This window comes from Leguminivora glycinivorella, chromosome 7 (genome assembly GCF_023078275.1).
Source record: "Leguminivora glycinivorella isolate SPB_JAAS2020 chromosome 7, LegGlyc_1.1, whole genome shotgun sequence".
NCBI classification, from domain to species: domain Eukaryota; kingdom Metazoa; phylum Arthropoda; class Insecta; order Lepidoptera; family Tortricidae; genus Leguminivora; species Leguminivora glycinivorella.
In genome coordinates this window covers 25,023,312-25,039,692 of record NC_062977.1, presented here as the reverse complement: position 1 = coordinate 25,039,692, position 16,381 = coordinate 25,023,312, and the positions used below count along the sequence as shown (strand labels likewise).

The window sequence follows — 16,381 nt, the reverse complement described above, 5'->3', positions numbered from 1 at the left end:
GGTGTAGAGGTCAGCTGTTTGACGTGTTTTGTTTGGAATAAGGTTTTTAGTTGAATTAGGAGTAAAATATCCGGACTTATGCAAAATGATGGATCAAAAAAACTAGGACAATGTTTTTAGACTGTGAGATTTTTGTAAATGACTTAATAATTTATGCTGGTTAAAGTAAGATCCGATATTGTTATTTTTATGTTATCACCACAAGGTACATGATCTTCAAACTAGGCAAAATTGCATTTTAGATCATACTTTTGGTAGCCGATCATCATACCAAAGACAAGTAGCATTTCTTTATAAATTAACACAACTTAAATAAACATCCACATTATAACGAAACTACCCTTCAACCACAGACAAACTACCTCACATACATTCATAACCTGCCAAGACACAGATTACAAAATTAAAAGTAACGAACCAAATAAAAGTGTAGCTGGCAGCAAGTTTGTTAATCCAACGGCCGACATGCACAACTTCAGATTGCATGCAGTTTAGAATAAATACGTCTAGTTTTTACATTGGATTTCGCTTCAATTTCTGAATTAAGAATTTTTGTTGCACTTTTAAAACTTGAGTTGTATTTGTTTTGTGACGAAAGTGACGCGTTTGACTTTTAGATTGTGCATAATTATGGTTGTACATTTTTAATCAAATTGTCCTTATAATTTCCTCAACACTGCAAAAAAATCCACGTAAGGTACAGCGCGCCAATTTCGACTGGGGGCAAATGCAACTGATCCATTTTTTAAATGTTTTACAATGTTTGGTTTATTTATAAAATTAGTGTCCAATGGTTCAGTGGAACTGGAACTCAACTTAATAGTGCAATAGTGGAATAAATGGATCAGTTACAATTGCCCCCAGTCGGGATTTGACTCGCTGTACAGTCGACTGTAATAAGGTGAAAAAGTGGATACATCTCTTTGTAGTCAACTGTAACTTATTCAATCCGAACTCAAACTGATGTTTTGATGTTTATATTTCAAATCATGGAGTTCTTTTTTCAAATCAAATGATACGTTTTCAAATTAAGAACGCTTTAGTGACGCGCCACGTCGATATTTCGATTTTATTACCGATTCGAATCGTTATTTTTATAATGAAAATGTAATTATTTCGCTGCTATATGTGCTCAGCTAGGTCGTAAACCTTGATCGTCTATTAGCTGGTCGTAAAATCGCTCGTAAAACATGTTCTTAATAAATAACAGCTTGTCATTATAAAGCTGAATCGACGCGTGCTTTTTAAAGCTGCGGTAAGATTATAAAGCTTAAATTACCATTACTTTCAGAGTGTTTCTTATAATACGTAAATACGCCATTAAAATGTTTTAATAAAGCTATCATTATCAACAATAAATACTTTTCATAAGTTTATTTACATAATATTTAAATTGCCTCCATCTTCTTATTGTTTCTCAAGATTCAAAATGTTCTATGATATTTAAGTAACATTTTATACAAACATAAGTACATTCGATAATGCTGCTACAAGGAAAAAAAATCGATAGAAACTTTTATGGGCAACCGAAGTTAGGAAACTCGCTTGCTTATCGTCCAGCGTAAATCAATCAGGGCGACGTTCGAGTTACCGCCCGACGTCGCAACTTATTCAGGACACAAACCTAAAATAATAGCCGAGACTTGCACCGAATACGAAACTCAGACGGACGACAATTATGACGGCCATCAGAAGTTCCCTGATTCCGTCAAACAAAGAACAATAGACATTAATAAGAAGCGAAAATGGCCGAGCGTCCAGGGATGCGCTTATTAAAACATTTCGAGCAATATCCCGGCGATGGCGACGTGCGCAATATGTGGCGCAAACTCGCCCCGCATGTCCCGACCTGCGGGAATCGCACGAGAAAACTTCATTAACTCCTCACCCCCCCCCCCCTCCCACGGTGACGGACGCGACGGACGGAGGACGGCCGACGGACGCTTATTACGTCTTGGACGTGCCGCGGAATCGAAGAAATGTGACGTAAATACGTGAAACGCTTCGAAAGAATCGTTCTACTGATTGCCTCGGCTTTGTGTTCGTTTGACCGTTAATTTGATCTGTATCTCATTGTTCGGCTTATTATCCAAGTCTTTTATTAGATGACGGCGGATTTGGCGCGATAGCAGTTTTTTGTGGCGGTTCACTTTAACTCTAATTGTGGTTATAATCTATGATCGCGAGGTTTTCGAGAAATTTTGTGGCCCGATTACTAATTTTTGTCACGGTACTTTTCCATCAGTTAACGGGATTTTGAAAATTAACTTTAAACCTTTAGGTAATCATAGATACATGCATTGTTATTTTTAGGAAGGTTAAACGTAAATGACGCTTTTCTTACTATAATTTCAAGCAATATGTTACAAATTTGGCACTTACGATAAATTAGTATTTGATTTCAAACAAATAACAGAAAAAAACACAGTTAATACAAATAGAGATATATTTATTTATTTATTTCGGAGAATGAATCAGCATATACCCGCTGACGTGAGCTCGACGTGAGGGGGGAGGCGGCCGCACACGCGGGGGGCGCGCGGGCGGCGGAGCGGCGCGTGCGACATTTTTAATTGTGTCAACGCGCAAACTACCTGACTCGACACTAGTGTTGTCAGGTCGATGATCGGACGTCAGGTCTGAAACCGCTGACCGAGCAGGAGCATTACGTAAACAACTAATTTCGTCACGTAACTCGGCGATTGTTTGCAAGCTGGTTTCAAACCTTGTAATAACTACAGCTAAACTTGTTTTTAGGGCCACGATTTCCCTTAACAAGCTGCGAACGTTGACGTCATCCGGATCGCACGACGGAATGATGGAGATATCTGTCGCCACAAACTCCGGAATTCGGTCCTTGTACTCCTTGAAGATCTTCATAATATCTTCAAGGCTCTTCTTCCCGGTTTCATCTCCTCTCCGGTAAGGAACGTAAGTGCCGGCAATTCCTAGGGACTCGCACAACACTCTCTTCGCAATGCGACTGCTATATATAGATAGATATATATTGTCGAAAACTGCTGTAACTAATTTATGAAAGTAAATTAAAAAAAATACCGGTATGGAATATCCTTGACACATCACTAAATAAAATTTAAAATGCGTTCGAAATTCAAAATATATTTTGAAAAATGATTGTCAATTGTCCATAGCCTTGCCTGACGCGTGTTTTTTTTTTTTAGCAATTATGATGTACTTAGATGCCAGTCTTTTAAGCCAATTTTTCCCGTCTCTTCCGGAGACGTTTTTTTTTTGATCACACCGCGTGTAGCCTTAGTGAGATTAATGTCTTATTTTAGGACTTGTTGTTTCGATGATACTTTTTTTATATAATAATATGATGTTGTGTTTTGTTCTTGTCCTGCTTCACTTTGACTGAATAAAATCTGATTTGAAGCACACTTTCATTGACTATTTATAATTTTTAAGTATCTTTCTACGGTTAATTGTAATGTCTTGGATTACGATTATGAATTTATGACAAACGAGGATAGGATTAGATGACAAAAGCAAATTAAATAAAGCTTATAAAATACTATTTACATCAAATAGCATTTCTGCTTAATACAGATATTTTTTCTTGAGTCATGGATGTTTTCTATGTATGTAAGTATGTATTTATCTAAATAGTATGTCTGTATCTAGCACCCATAGTACAAGCTTTGCTTACTTGGGGCTGGGTTGATCTGTGTAAGGTGTCCCCCATATTTATTTATTTTATTTATTTACTTCAGCTTCGCTAAGTCCTAATTTGTGCGTGCATACTTAACATATCTCGTGATGTACCGAAATTCAGCTACACTACAGCCCTTACAATTAAAAACTTACCACCAGTAATCAGTGTAACACCAAAACTCACCTGAAACAAAAAGAGAGAAGTTACAAAAACGTTCGAGAGCAAACTGTCGAAAATTTTCATTGATACGTCGAAAGTGACTTTGAGCGCTGAGTGCTGGAAATGTTCCTATAGCATAGTGAGTCGGAATTACAAAGACCTTATTCGAAACGTGATAAAAATATTATCATTTTTCACTTTACGGGTTAAGAATTTCACCACCCCCTTTCTTCCCGTGGGTGTCATAGAAGGCGACTGTGGGATATGGGTTAAATTGTGGCGTAGGCGAGAGGCTGGCAACCTGTCACTGCAATGTCACAGATTCATTTTCTTTCAACCCCTTACTTGCCAAGAGTGGCACTGAAGCTTTAGTAGTTTTTATGTGCTCTGCCTACCCCTTTATGGGATACAGGCGTAATTATATGTATGTATGTATTTATTTTTCACTTAACTTTAATTTAGTGCATAAACATTTTGGATTCTTTAATATGTGTAAAAAAAAACATTTGCACTTAGTAGGCTCGCACTGGTGAAGATAACTTCGATCATTCAAAATCAGACATGTTCACTGCACAAATACAGTTGTCATACATCGGGCTTTTAGTTCTTTCCGGTAAGAACTGGCATTAGAATCTTGAAGAAAATTACATTTTCGCTTGTACCGTCTAGCGCACTCAATATTGAGTGACTTTGAGCGCTGAGTGAAATGTTCCTATAGCACAAAGCGAGTCTGAATTCGGAGTCTTTTAGGAAGAAAAAAAAATACTTTAATACATAATAATAGACAAAGTTATTCGTATCAGCATACATTCTATTCTGGAATTCAAATTTGGCAATAAAATATTCGCACCTAGTGGCGTTCATAACATTGCATTGAGTGACTTTAAGCGCTGACTGCTGGCTACATTCCTATAGCAATGAGCGAATCGCACATCTAAATAACCTAACCACAAAATTAAAATTTTGAAAAAACCCCCGACCGCGATATAGTGGACCGATTTTCATAAAACATGGCTAAGAACACTCCCGACTAACTTCTACTCCCGTACTGTTATTCTTGAGTTACAAGGTCGTGCAGATAACTTTAAAACCCCACATAAAAGATGACAGAACAAGTCTATCTAGTCTATACCCTGAAAACATTTAGTAGCAGTAGCACGATATAGCTGAAAAAGTTCAGTAAATACATTGCTACCAACTTAACAAACCAATCACTTTATCGTAGAAAATTAAAATATTTATTATTATTTATTATTTTATTATTTATTTATTGCAAAACCAACAGCACATGAAACATGTTAACAGAAACAATAAAAACAGGAGGCCGAAATTGAGAACTCGATTCGACGCGGCTCGATTCGTCTTACCCTGGGCGCACACGGAGGCGACAGTTGCACGGCGACATTTTTTGTCTCTGTCTTGGACGCATATAGTAACGACAGAGACAAAAGATGTCGCCTCCGTGTGCGCCCAGCCTTAGTGGCCAGGCTATACCATAGACACTTTTATTTTCATGTTTGCCACCCGCATACTTCATTTGTTTTGTTGCGGCTACTTGAAATATCGGAACGTGGTTATCCGATTTTAAAACTTTGTGATTGATAAAGCAGTGTGTATTTTCTCACTTATCTTATAAAATACTAAATATGGATGACGACGAAGTTATTTTATCTACACCTGAGGAGATATCGGCGATGGCCGAAGCAGTTAAAGAAAATTTGCTGCCTACGAAATCCCGTCGACTATACGAAAAGTCTTATGAAAAATTCATGTCATGGAGGTCTGAGTACAAAACAACATCTTTTTCAGAAAATGTGCTGTTAGCTTACTTCAACAGTTTAATAGGAACACTAAAACCGTCGTCAATGTGGGTGGAATATTCCAAGTTGAAGTCCATGCTCAATATACATCACCGAACGGATATCTCCCAGTATGCTAAATTGATAGCTTTTTTGAAGAGGAAGTCAGAAGGCTACAAAGCAAAAAAAGCGCATACTTTTTCACCAGATGACTTGCAAAAGTTTATTGACAATGCACCGGATTATACATATCTTTTAAGTAAGGTTTGTTGTTTTGTCATACAAGTTATACATATAGCTTATTTTAGTTTATTATACATAAACCAACAATGTTTTTGTTAAAATTGATATCTACAATGTCTGCTGTTTTTTCAGGTTGCAGTAATACTCGGGATCATGGGCGCTTGTAGGAGACAGGAGCTGCATATGTTAAAAATTGACCACATCCTTGATGCTGATAATACACTTGTAGTAAACATAATGAACACAAAAAATCGTATAGACCGGACATTCACGATTACAGGAAAATACTACAAACTAGTAAAAAAATATATGAACCTTCGGCCCAATACTTGTACAAGCCAAAATTTTTTTGTGAGAATCATCAGTGGAAAGTGTGTGGCGCAAAATATAGGAATTAATGCTTTTGGCCAAATGGGGAAAACCATGGCTGCTTACCTCAACCTTCCAAACCCGGAGCTTTATACGGGCCATTGCTTCCGGAGGACTTCAGCAACACTCCTAGTGGATGCAGGTGGCAATATTATGGATTTGAAAAGACATGGTGGATGGAAATCCACAGCAGTGGCAGAGGGTTATGTTGATAACTCAATACAAAACAAGAAAAAAGTATCAAATCTGCTGATGAATTCAATAGAAAAGACGCAGCCACACAATGCAACCACAACTTACATACCTGAAACTGAGCTAGTACCTGTTATTCCAGCACCAGAATCCCATCAAAAGAACATCACCCCGACACTATTACCATCAGAAACAGAACCAACTCAAACTCCATTGTTATCTCAAATACAGCAAGATTCTGATATCCCTATTAACACAACCGCATCAAGAAATGGGAACATCACTCCAACACCGTTACCATCAGATACAGAAACAGCTCAAACTCCATCGTTATCTCAAATCATTCAACAAAATTCTGATATCCGTATTAACACTGCCGCATCAAGAAATGGTCAAACTATAACAATTTCACATAATACCATACACAATTTGCATTTGCACTTCCATAAGTGAAATATGTACCTATTTTTTAATTTTTAAGTAATAAAACCATTTTTCTTTGTTTTAGGAAGATTGAAATAATCCTAAGTGTCTGTGTAATTTTGCACTTAAGTTGTGTTATCTTTTGTTCTGAGGGGAAGCTTGATTATTCAGTTTTAAATAATAATAAAAACCTTTTTCACATACTCAATTATTTGTGTTTTGTTTTTCTCCAACAGAAGTGTCTAACTCAAACTGCATATTCATAATGGTAGGTGGTCCACTTAGATAACTAAGATGACTGAAAGTAGGCATTTGTTGAATTTATAATTTTCTTTCAAAGTAAGTGCCTGGTCGTAGAAAAAGTATTGTATGCAACGGTGCTTAACTGAGTCAAAAAATGCTCGTGGCGTCTTTATTAACAATTTTCGGCTTCGCCTCAAATTGTTACCCACGCCACTCACCTTTTTTGACCTCTTTTAACCACCAGTTGCATAAAATACTATAATATAGATAGGTAATTATTGATATGTGGCAAAACGAAGGAAATTGTTTACACCTTCGCAATAAGTATCTGATGATATTTTTTTAATTTACCATGTTACTTCACGTACCTACTTAGGTACTTATTTTAAAAACTCTAAAAATGTCTATTGAGTTTCTGTCGCAGACCACCATGTGGCTTCTGCATATTCTGCGCTGTGATAGAGTTGCCATAGTAGGTATGTATATATTGTATAATAGGCAATAAGAGGCAAAAAACATATTGTGCTAAAATATTTAAAATACCTACAGTCATTTCCGAAACGTGTGAATTCACGTCAATACTTTCTTTTATCAGTATTACACGGAGTAGGTAAACGTTTCGTGGCAGCGGCAGCGCACACTGCAGAGAGCGCACGTGGACACCGGCGCGGCGCCACAGAATATATAATAGCACAAGTAAAGAAGGCCCACTGCTTTGATTTTTCCGAAATGCCCCTTTTTAAATACCTACAACATTCTTACAAAGAAACGAGCCGCACGTGCGCGGCGTCCGGTGATAGGGTTACCAATGGATCCAAACGAATTAATACTCACATTAAATGTTATATTATTATATTCAAGTCTTGAGTACTTTCTAGGTATATACGCTGTATTTATATATTTTTGTTCAAGGTTCCAACATCACAATCCTTATTGAACTTTTCCGTGGGACTTAATTAGTAGTAGATCTGTATAAGAATATCTTTTGGTATTTATTTTATTCAATATGTCTATTTAATTAAGTATTATTAGCCATTCCACCCGCGGACATCGCTTAAAAAACCTCGCGACGTAAAGTAACAATAGAAAGTGCGAACGTGCATTCCGTGAGAATGTGCGCCACCCCTGAGTAGGCCGCAAACTCGCGGCCACAGCTCGCGGCCGCCAGGATATACTTGTAGCGCGGCGATAGGATAGCGGAGTGAGCCGCCCCTGGCAGCGCCAGCGGACGCGTCTGTGTGCGTGAGCTAGGTATGCATACAACTACAACTGCTGTAGGCACCGCCCCCCCTCAGCGCGTCCTCTGCGGCGCGGCGATAATCACCTAGCCCTAAGGCCCTGGTTTCTCTGGCCCGTCACACGCGCCCGGCGGCGTTTGGATGTGAGCCGCATGTGCCGCTGTGCCACACGCTGTCGGTCGCGGGTGCGTGGGTTTTCAGACCCTTGGTCACCCGTCGTCGGCGACGGAACTCAGAAGCTCTGGTAGACTGATTTTTGAACTGTTGTGTTGTGCTCTGATCAAAATGAATGCAAAAATACTTACATTGTAATTCTTAGAGGAAGAAGATTATACGCGACTTAATCCGTCCATATAAATATTGATATTACCCAAAAAAAGAGACAGTCAAACGATATTTTTGTATGAAACCGGCAAAAAGAAAGTGAAATTTTTAACTTGGTACTCAAACACTTGCATTGTAGTAAAGAAAAAATTACATCATATATTCGATTAAGTATATCGAAAACAGTTCACAGAAGTACAATTCATCCATTGAATTACTATGTACTAACATACTAGAAATTACACCCCAAACAAAGTCTGTGCTCCGGCCGGCAGCGCGCGGCGCATGCGTGGGGAGGTACCGTGTCATAGAGTAAGACTTGACCAATGACCACCTAGACGCGACACTCTTAGTGTAGACCTTTTTTATACTTTTTGTAAAATACTAACCCCTTATTCATAAACGCACACTAAAGTTATCAAGCCGATAAAGTTCGTTTGTCCCTTTTCGGCGTATTGGTGTGATAGAAAGGGACAAACGAACTTTATCGGCTTGATAACTTTAGTGAACGTTTATGAATAAGGGGGTAAGTAGTTTAATTTTAGCACTATCATACATTGTGCTATGTTTAAGTTCTACTAAGTGAAACAAAAATACATTATTGATTTTTTTCATATACCTACTTTAATTGCCCTTGAAGAAAATCATAGGTTATTATTGTATGAAAATATCGATTACAACTCGTGTTAGAACTGTGTAGTATTCATAAATATAACGTGAAATAAATTTAACATTTCTCTTTTATATATTACAAACAGAATATAATCACAATTACTATACTTCATTACCTACATGTCAAGTCTGTGCGATTATGATGCGATTAATCTATGATTTCGTTCAACAAAATGGCAGCGATAGCTTCGCGTTTGAGGAGCGCGTCCCTTCATTGAAATAATTACTTAAATAAAGATCGATTAACATAGCGTGTATACTAACCGATGAAATGTGACACGTCAGTTTTATTCGATGTTCTCGTATGGCTTAAACAGCATCTTGTTGCGCAGGAAGGCATTTTTACATTTTATTTGTGTGCAGGCAGAGACATAAGTCCAATGGACTTATGTTTGTAGCGCAAACGTTTTGCTCGCAGTGTCCTCTCTAGTATTACCTCAATGAGTTCATCATTGTCTTTAGTGAAGTCAGTCATTTTCCATATCAAGACGCCACCCGCCGTCCGTTGCTATTGTACAAAACGAATACAGACCGTCGCGTGCGGCGTGTGATCTTCGCCCGTCGAACCACCCGCCGCCGGCGACGTTTCAAAGAAACCACCCTCAAACATTTCCGAACAAAACATTCGAACGTCGTCAGTCGCGGACCCGCGTAAAAAACCACAACACATTCTATGAACATTGGTCAAGTGCGAGTCGGTTTTCGACTTTTCCATACAAAGAACTCATGAGCGCCTGAACGACTGTGATGGCAAAGTTAACTTTTCGCACTTTCAAGACTTTATACGTATATATCTCGGAAACGATAAGAGATAGAGCAAAATGGACTTCAGATTTGGGCTGTCGTTGGCACAAATTCAATGTTTTCGTCAACAGAGACCTTTTTTTGGACCGATTTGAACAAAATTTTGCTCAGTCCACTTACAAACGGTCTTAAGCGCCTCCTTTTTAGTAGAAACTTAAGTCATTTTGGCAAATGAAAAAAAAATTTAACAATTTCTAAAAAGAAAAAGACAGAAAAAAAACTAAATCGAAATCGGTTCATCCGTTCGGGAGCTACGATGCCACAGACAGACACACATAGACAGATAGACAAACAGACAGACAGACACGTCAAACTTATAACACCCCGTCGTTTTGCGTCGGGAGTTAAAAGTAGTCGCTACTTACAATGAATGCCTAGTTGCATACCGGTCAATCTGACTACTCGAGTCAATGATGTAGCGTGAGCTCAGTCCGAAACTATGTACACTTACATAAACAAGCTGCTGCCGTGAAGTAACGAAGCCGTTTTGTGAGCATATTTTCTTATTTTTTTGTCATTTCTTTTATTTTGATTTTTTTAGGGAATTTTAGGTCAATTGTACTCAGAATCACGAGTACTTTCAATCTCTCTGGGAGACAAAAAGTGTCCCAGAATTTCCATACATTTTTGTTACTTTCCTCTTTTGTTACCCCACACAACATGTACGGAAAATGGTAACAAAATAAGAGAAAATCGTATGGGACAATTTTTTAACTACTAGGATTGAAAAAGCTGGTGATTCTGAGTAGAAATAGCATTTTTTTTTCAAAAATATCACATTTCATAAAAGTGGCGAAAAAAAAGAAACGCTCTTGTAAGATTGCTCTTTTGGTAATTCTGATAACATTCGCAAACTGTAAAGAACTGGTCAGTCTGACTATTCGTCTCGCTACTTGCAATAAGTGCAATAATGTAACAGCGTGAGTGACACGCTTTCGGTTTGAAACTATGTAAACAAGCTGTCGTGAGTGACGGACGTCGTATTGTAGGACTGCTCTGTTAAGCTATTTGGTAGGAGGCTAGTACGCTATGATAGGATACAACGATTGTTTCTGAAAAAGATAAAAAAAAATCCGTTTATTGCAGACAACATATGGTCCAATTAAAATAACAGTACAATTAAAATAAATAAGTCACAGTTCAAAAAATACATAATTTACCAGCAGTTTCAATAATTAAAATTATATTTGCGACAATACTGACATTTTTTTTCTGTTTATATTATAATAGCATTTTACAAGGTAAAATCATAAAAACTCACAGATTAAATTAGAATTACATACATATATTACTATTAAATTAAGTCCTAGGCTACTTAAAATTCAAATAAATATAATTATAAGTCAAGATATAAAAATGTCAGAAATGTTAGAAATAAATAAAATCTAAATTAAAATTAAAATTATAAATTACATACATACAATCATACATACAATCACGCCTGTATCCCATAAAGGGGTAGGCAGAGCACATGAAACTACTAAAGCTTCAGGGCCATTCTTGGCAAATAAGGGGTTAAAAGAAAACGAAACTATGGCATTATAAATTACATTTGATTTAAATTATAAAATTAAATTTAATTACAAAAATTAAACCTAAGGTTTTAATAAATAAATATACCGGGTCTATGAAGATATCAGACCAGACCATTGTCGTGGCTAGGCCGTCAGTCTTTCTTCTACTTGATGATGATGAAATCGGTGCATCTATGCTATGAAAACTGCCCGAAACTATGCTCTTGGCGCAGAATACGCCTTATAAAAGACTTATTATTTCTCTCAGTAGACTACTGATTTACCTACTGATTAAAATAACTATGACAACTATCGAATGTGAGGACGGATCAGGGATCCTGTACTAAACAAGGATTCCGAAGAAACGGCCTTAGCGCGAATAAGTGATTTTCATCTTTTAACAATCAATCGACTATTATTGTCACTCTTGTTAATTTAATGTTCCAGACTACGTGTTTTTTTTGTAGTTGTCAATATTTTATATTTCATTTTACTTAATAAACAATATATTTTTTGTAATATAAAAAAAACTGTGACCACTAACTAACATAATTATACACTTTTTTACCAGTAGCCGTCGTTAAACAATTCAATTACACCAGTCATTAAAAATAATGAAAACGAAACAAACCCGTTCCAAAAGTATTAAAATATAAATCGGTGAGGGATCGTTCCAAATTTCCTGACAACAGTCGAGGATGATTGACGGAGGAGCCGTGTCGGAATTAATAACAGGGTACAGCAAATAATGGACAGTGCAGTCTATGAAAAATATTCGAAACTGATTGAGAATAAAAGAAGCGTGTTTAAATGACATAGGTCTATTAGATTAAACAAGTTTGAGTCTTTAAGGTAGGGTCTAGGCTAGAGTTGTTTCGTTATCGAGATCGTTCTCATTTTGCTACTTATAGAGATATTCTCGTGAGAGATATTTCCCAGAAAAATGAGAAAATGTTCTCAGAGACGGCATAACTCTACTGGGGACAGTTTATATGTTAGATAATGGTTCCTATAATGTACTTACAAGATTATCTGTCAAATGGACCGGGGTATATAAGGCCAAAAGATGACTTTAAAATGCGGTGGACACAGTATAACAAATGTCATTCTATTCTAGGTCTAGATCGAGCCTAACTGGAAGAGTTACTTATAGAAACCCGCAGCTATGTATTTAACTCTCTTGGGTTAAGACATGGTTTGTCTGTGAGGAAGGTTGCCAGAGAGTTCAACGAGAGTGCAGTGTTTAAAGTGTGGTAGGGTTGACCACACGCTTGATATTTCAACTACATTTCATCGTAGATTTTACGCTTTTAAGCTTAAATTGTAGACACTTTTCGACTACTTAAAAAATATGCTTGACAATTGATGAAAAAGTCTGGATAATTACAATTCATACTCCCTTACATCTTTAATTTTTCCCAACCGTGCAACCACTGTATTCTATGAGCTGTGCTCAAAGATGATGAATAATATTATAATTACGTGCACGTCTTAATATCAATAAAGGCCCAATAACTATCAGGTGGACGCTGAGCAAACATCCATCAACCTAAACGTTGGATAGTGTGGATATATCCTTTTTTATGAGTAATGTGGGTCTTTTTTAGGTGTCTAAATCGATGAGTGTTAAAAAGCTATATTTTATGAAGTGTTGATGAAATTGTTTTTTGACCACATGTTTTTTGTATGTTTTATGATATCAGACTTATTTTAAGGAAATTAACGGTTTTGCATTCTCAGAGACGATTAACTCACTTTTTAATTGTGTTTCTTGTTTTGTTCTTAAATTAGGTACTTGAGTATGTAATGTACATGGTACTTATTTATTTACGTTTTCAAATATTTGGAAGATTTGTAAATAAATTGGTCGAAATAATAATAAATCAGAGTCACTGTTATTTTCAACGTAGACTAAACATCAGACGAACAATTAAACCGTCAGATTTCAGACAGACAGACTTTCACTGTATATACATTGAATAACTCGGGGCGTAAAAATATTGCAAGCTCGAATCGTTAAATCGCTCGGGCAAGCCGTCTCGATTTAACTTACTCTCATGTGCAATATTTAAATTACTGATAATTTTTATCCATGACCTTGATTCTAGTCATATCCACATAATCCCAATGTCAAACACTGACAATGATCCGCCGAAACTGACCTGTTCGTATGTTTGTTCGCGCTGGCTCCGAAACTGGTCAGGTGTTTGTCCTCGACTCTGGGGGTCTTAAAATTGGATAAACATTACGTGACTTGAGATAACTTTACAGAAATATGGGGAACATAAACAGGTATGATTGATGTTTTGTAATTTTAGACAAATATTTTTTATACAATTTAGATTGATATAATTTCATTAATCCAGTGTAGTTTTAAAACAATATTGTTTATTGCACAAATAAATTGCTCTGATATTTAGAATAAGATGAATATTGTACATTGTTGACCATTTAAAAGTGCTAATTGTAAGCCTATTTAATAAAGAATATTTTGACTGCTTTGATTGATTGATTGATTATATGCATTTTAGGGCATTTTGGGTTATGATTAGTTGAAATAATGATCTAGATTCTTTGAAGAATGAAAAGACATGACAATCATTTGCAGATAACAAAAATTCTCTGTCAACAATTTCGTTTCTCTCTGCCATCTTGGCGAGGAGTGGCATCTTGGCTAGGTCTCCACTCCAGGGTAAATTTTGAACAAATGTTTTTTGTTTCACATGATAAATATTAAATTATCTCATGAAAAAGAGAAAAGAGAGCATTGAGTCATGGACAAAAACTATTTTGCCAGAGAGCACACTTTAGGTCGCCTTGTTTACATCATCAGAAGAAATAGTCTAAACAAACCAAATAAAAATACATTTATAACTCCCCTAATCCGTCGTTTCAACAAAAGCTTGATCGCCTCGGCCGTCAACGTCGCTCCGTCAAAACTGATACTGTTAATCTTTATTGACGGACCATTTACCGGTCTTAGCCTGATGTGAATTTTAATAGATTATTGACTAGACGGTAGGAGATGATTCCCAGCTAAATAAGGAAAGATGTTTTGATATATGTTCAAATGAGAATTCTATGTTAAGTGGGACTGGAAACTGATGATTAACAGATAGAGGGGGGGCATCTGTTGATGCACTACTCGTACCTAATTGTATTACCAACGACCGGTCTGGCTCAGTCTGTAGTGACCCTGTCTGCTAAGCCGCGGTCCTGGGTTCGAATCCCGGTAAGAGCATTTATTTGTGTGATGAGCACAGATATTTGTTCCTGAGTCATGGATGTTTTCTATGTATATAAGTATGTATTTATCTATTTAAGTATGTAACTATGTATATCGTCGCTTAGCACCCCATATTACAAGCGTTGCTTAGTTTGGGGCTAAGTTGATCTGTGTAAGGTGTTCCAATAATTATTTATTATTTATTTATTTATTTATTATCAGTGATTTCAAAGTAATGGGTAATGCAGCTGAATTTGACACCTGAATGTAAGGTTTTACAATGCACAAGTGCATTTCTTCTGTACACATTTCTGTCATCTAAAAGTAAATGGATCTTAAAGCCTACTTATTTGTTTGACTCTTCTAGATATATTCATATATTTTACCTCTTCAAAAGCTGTACTTGAAGAGCCCTTCAAAGGTACCTACTTAAATTACAAAAAAAGTTAACATTTGATCGGTTTAATTCGCATTGCACATTCTATATGTCCAAAAATTAAGTACTGGTAAATTTCCCCACGGTTATAAAGTCCATATATGCAATAATTAAGTTTTCGTCTGAAATCTTAGTAGGAATTTGTCTTTATTACAAATGAAACAGACCTTTGTGACATCCACATTTGTGCCCAGCTATAGGACAGAAAAGTAATCCCTGAACAGCAAATCATTAAGAAACTGCACTCAACTCATTTGCATACGCTCTCGAGGCTCGCCGGACTCTCAATAACGATCTTAAGGGCGCTTGGTAACGCTGGTGTGGAGGGGGCATTATCTTTCTGTATCTACTTTTACATGTCCACGTCTAAGGTTAGAGGCTTCTTGAGAATTTTAAAAGGAAGTGAGGAAAAACAAATTAATATGGAAGGTAAATTAATGAACCTTAGTACCTACTAGGACAATCAGTATTGAAATATAAGTTTTTTGCACAAGCTTTTTTCGCCGACTGTACCTTTCTTTCAACAGCCATCTACTACTCTCCAAGACGTTTTTAAAAACCCCTTACTCGATGGGGATACGACGTTTCTTGACTGGATTCCTATGACCACCTTTCTGCTCCATCATCAGATCAGCTCCATGATACCATAATATTGCATTGTCACGTGATTTACATATGTGTGCAAAATTTCAGCTCAATCGCGAACCGGGAAGTGGGTCAAATTTAGCTTCTACGTTTTGACGCACACTAACATACTAACAAGGAAAGTTGAATAAAAGCTTGTAACTAACAAAAAACAGAGATCTATAGATATTAAAGCATTAAACACTGGGGACAACTGATACTGACTGTAGCCAAGATGATAATTCTTTATAAACAATCTCAATTTTCACAGTATGAAATATATCGGCACATCAGACGCGAATAAATTACGATTTTTATAAATTATTATCACTTTAACCTGCTAGAAACAACTATCATATTTTTGCTAAAATATCTCTTAGACCTAAGCAGTCAAAAATACTTTGACCTTTCTGATGTTTCAGTAAAATTTTGGATTTTC

General features: G+C 36.6%; 2 protein-coding genes across 3 annotated transcripts in view; one reads left to right on the top strand and one right to left on the bottom strand.

Annotated features, from left to right (window-relative positions):
- Positions 1–16,381, bottom strand: part of LOC125228167 (protein tiptop) — a 478,035-nt gene that overhangs the window by 96,522 nt on the left and 365,132 nt on the right. The gene's annotated exons all lie outside the window — the stretch shown is intronic.
- LOC125228168 lies at positions 5,327–6,209 on the top strand. Its single transcript, XM_048132626.1, has 2 exons — positions 5,327–5,893; positions 6,010–6,209. Exons 1-2 carry the CDS (start codon positions 5,482–5,484, stop codon positions 6,042–6,044), a joined length of 447 nt encoding a protein of 148 aa, XP_047988583.1. The 5' UTR covers positions 5,327–5,481; the 3' UTR covers positions 6,045–6,209.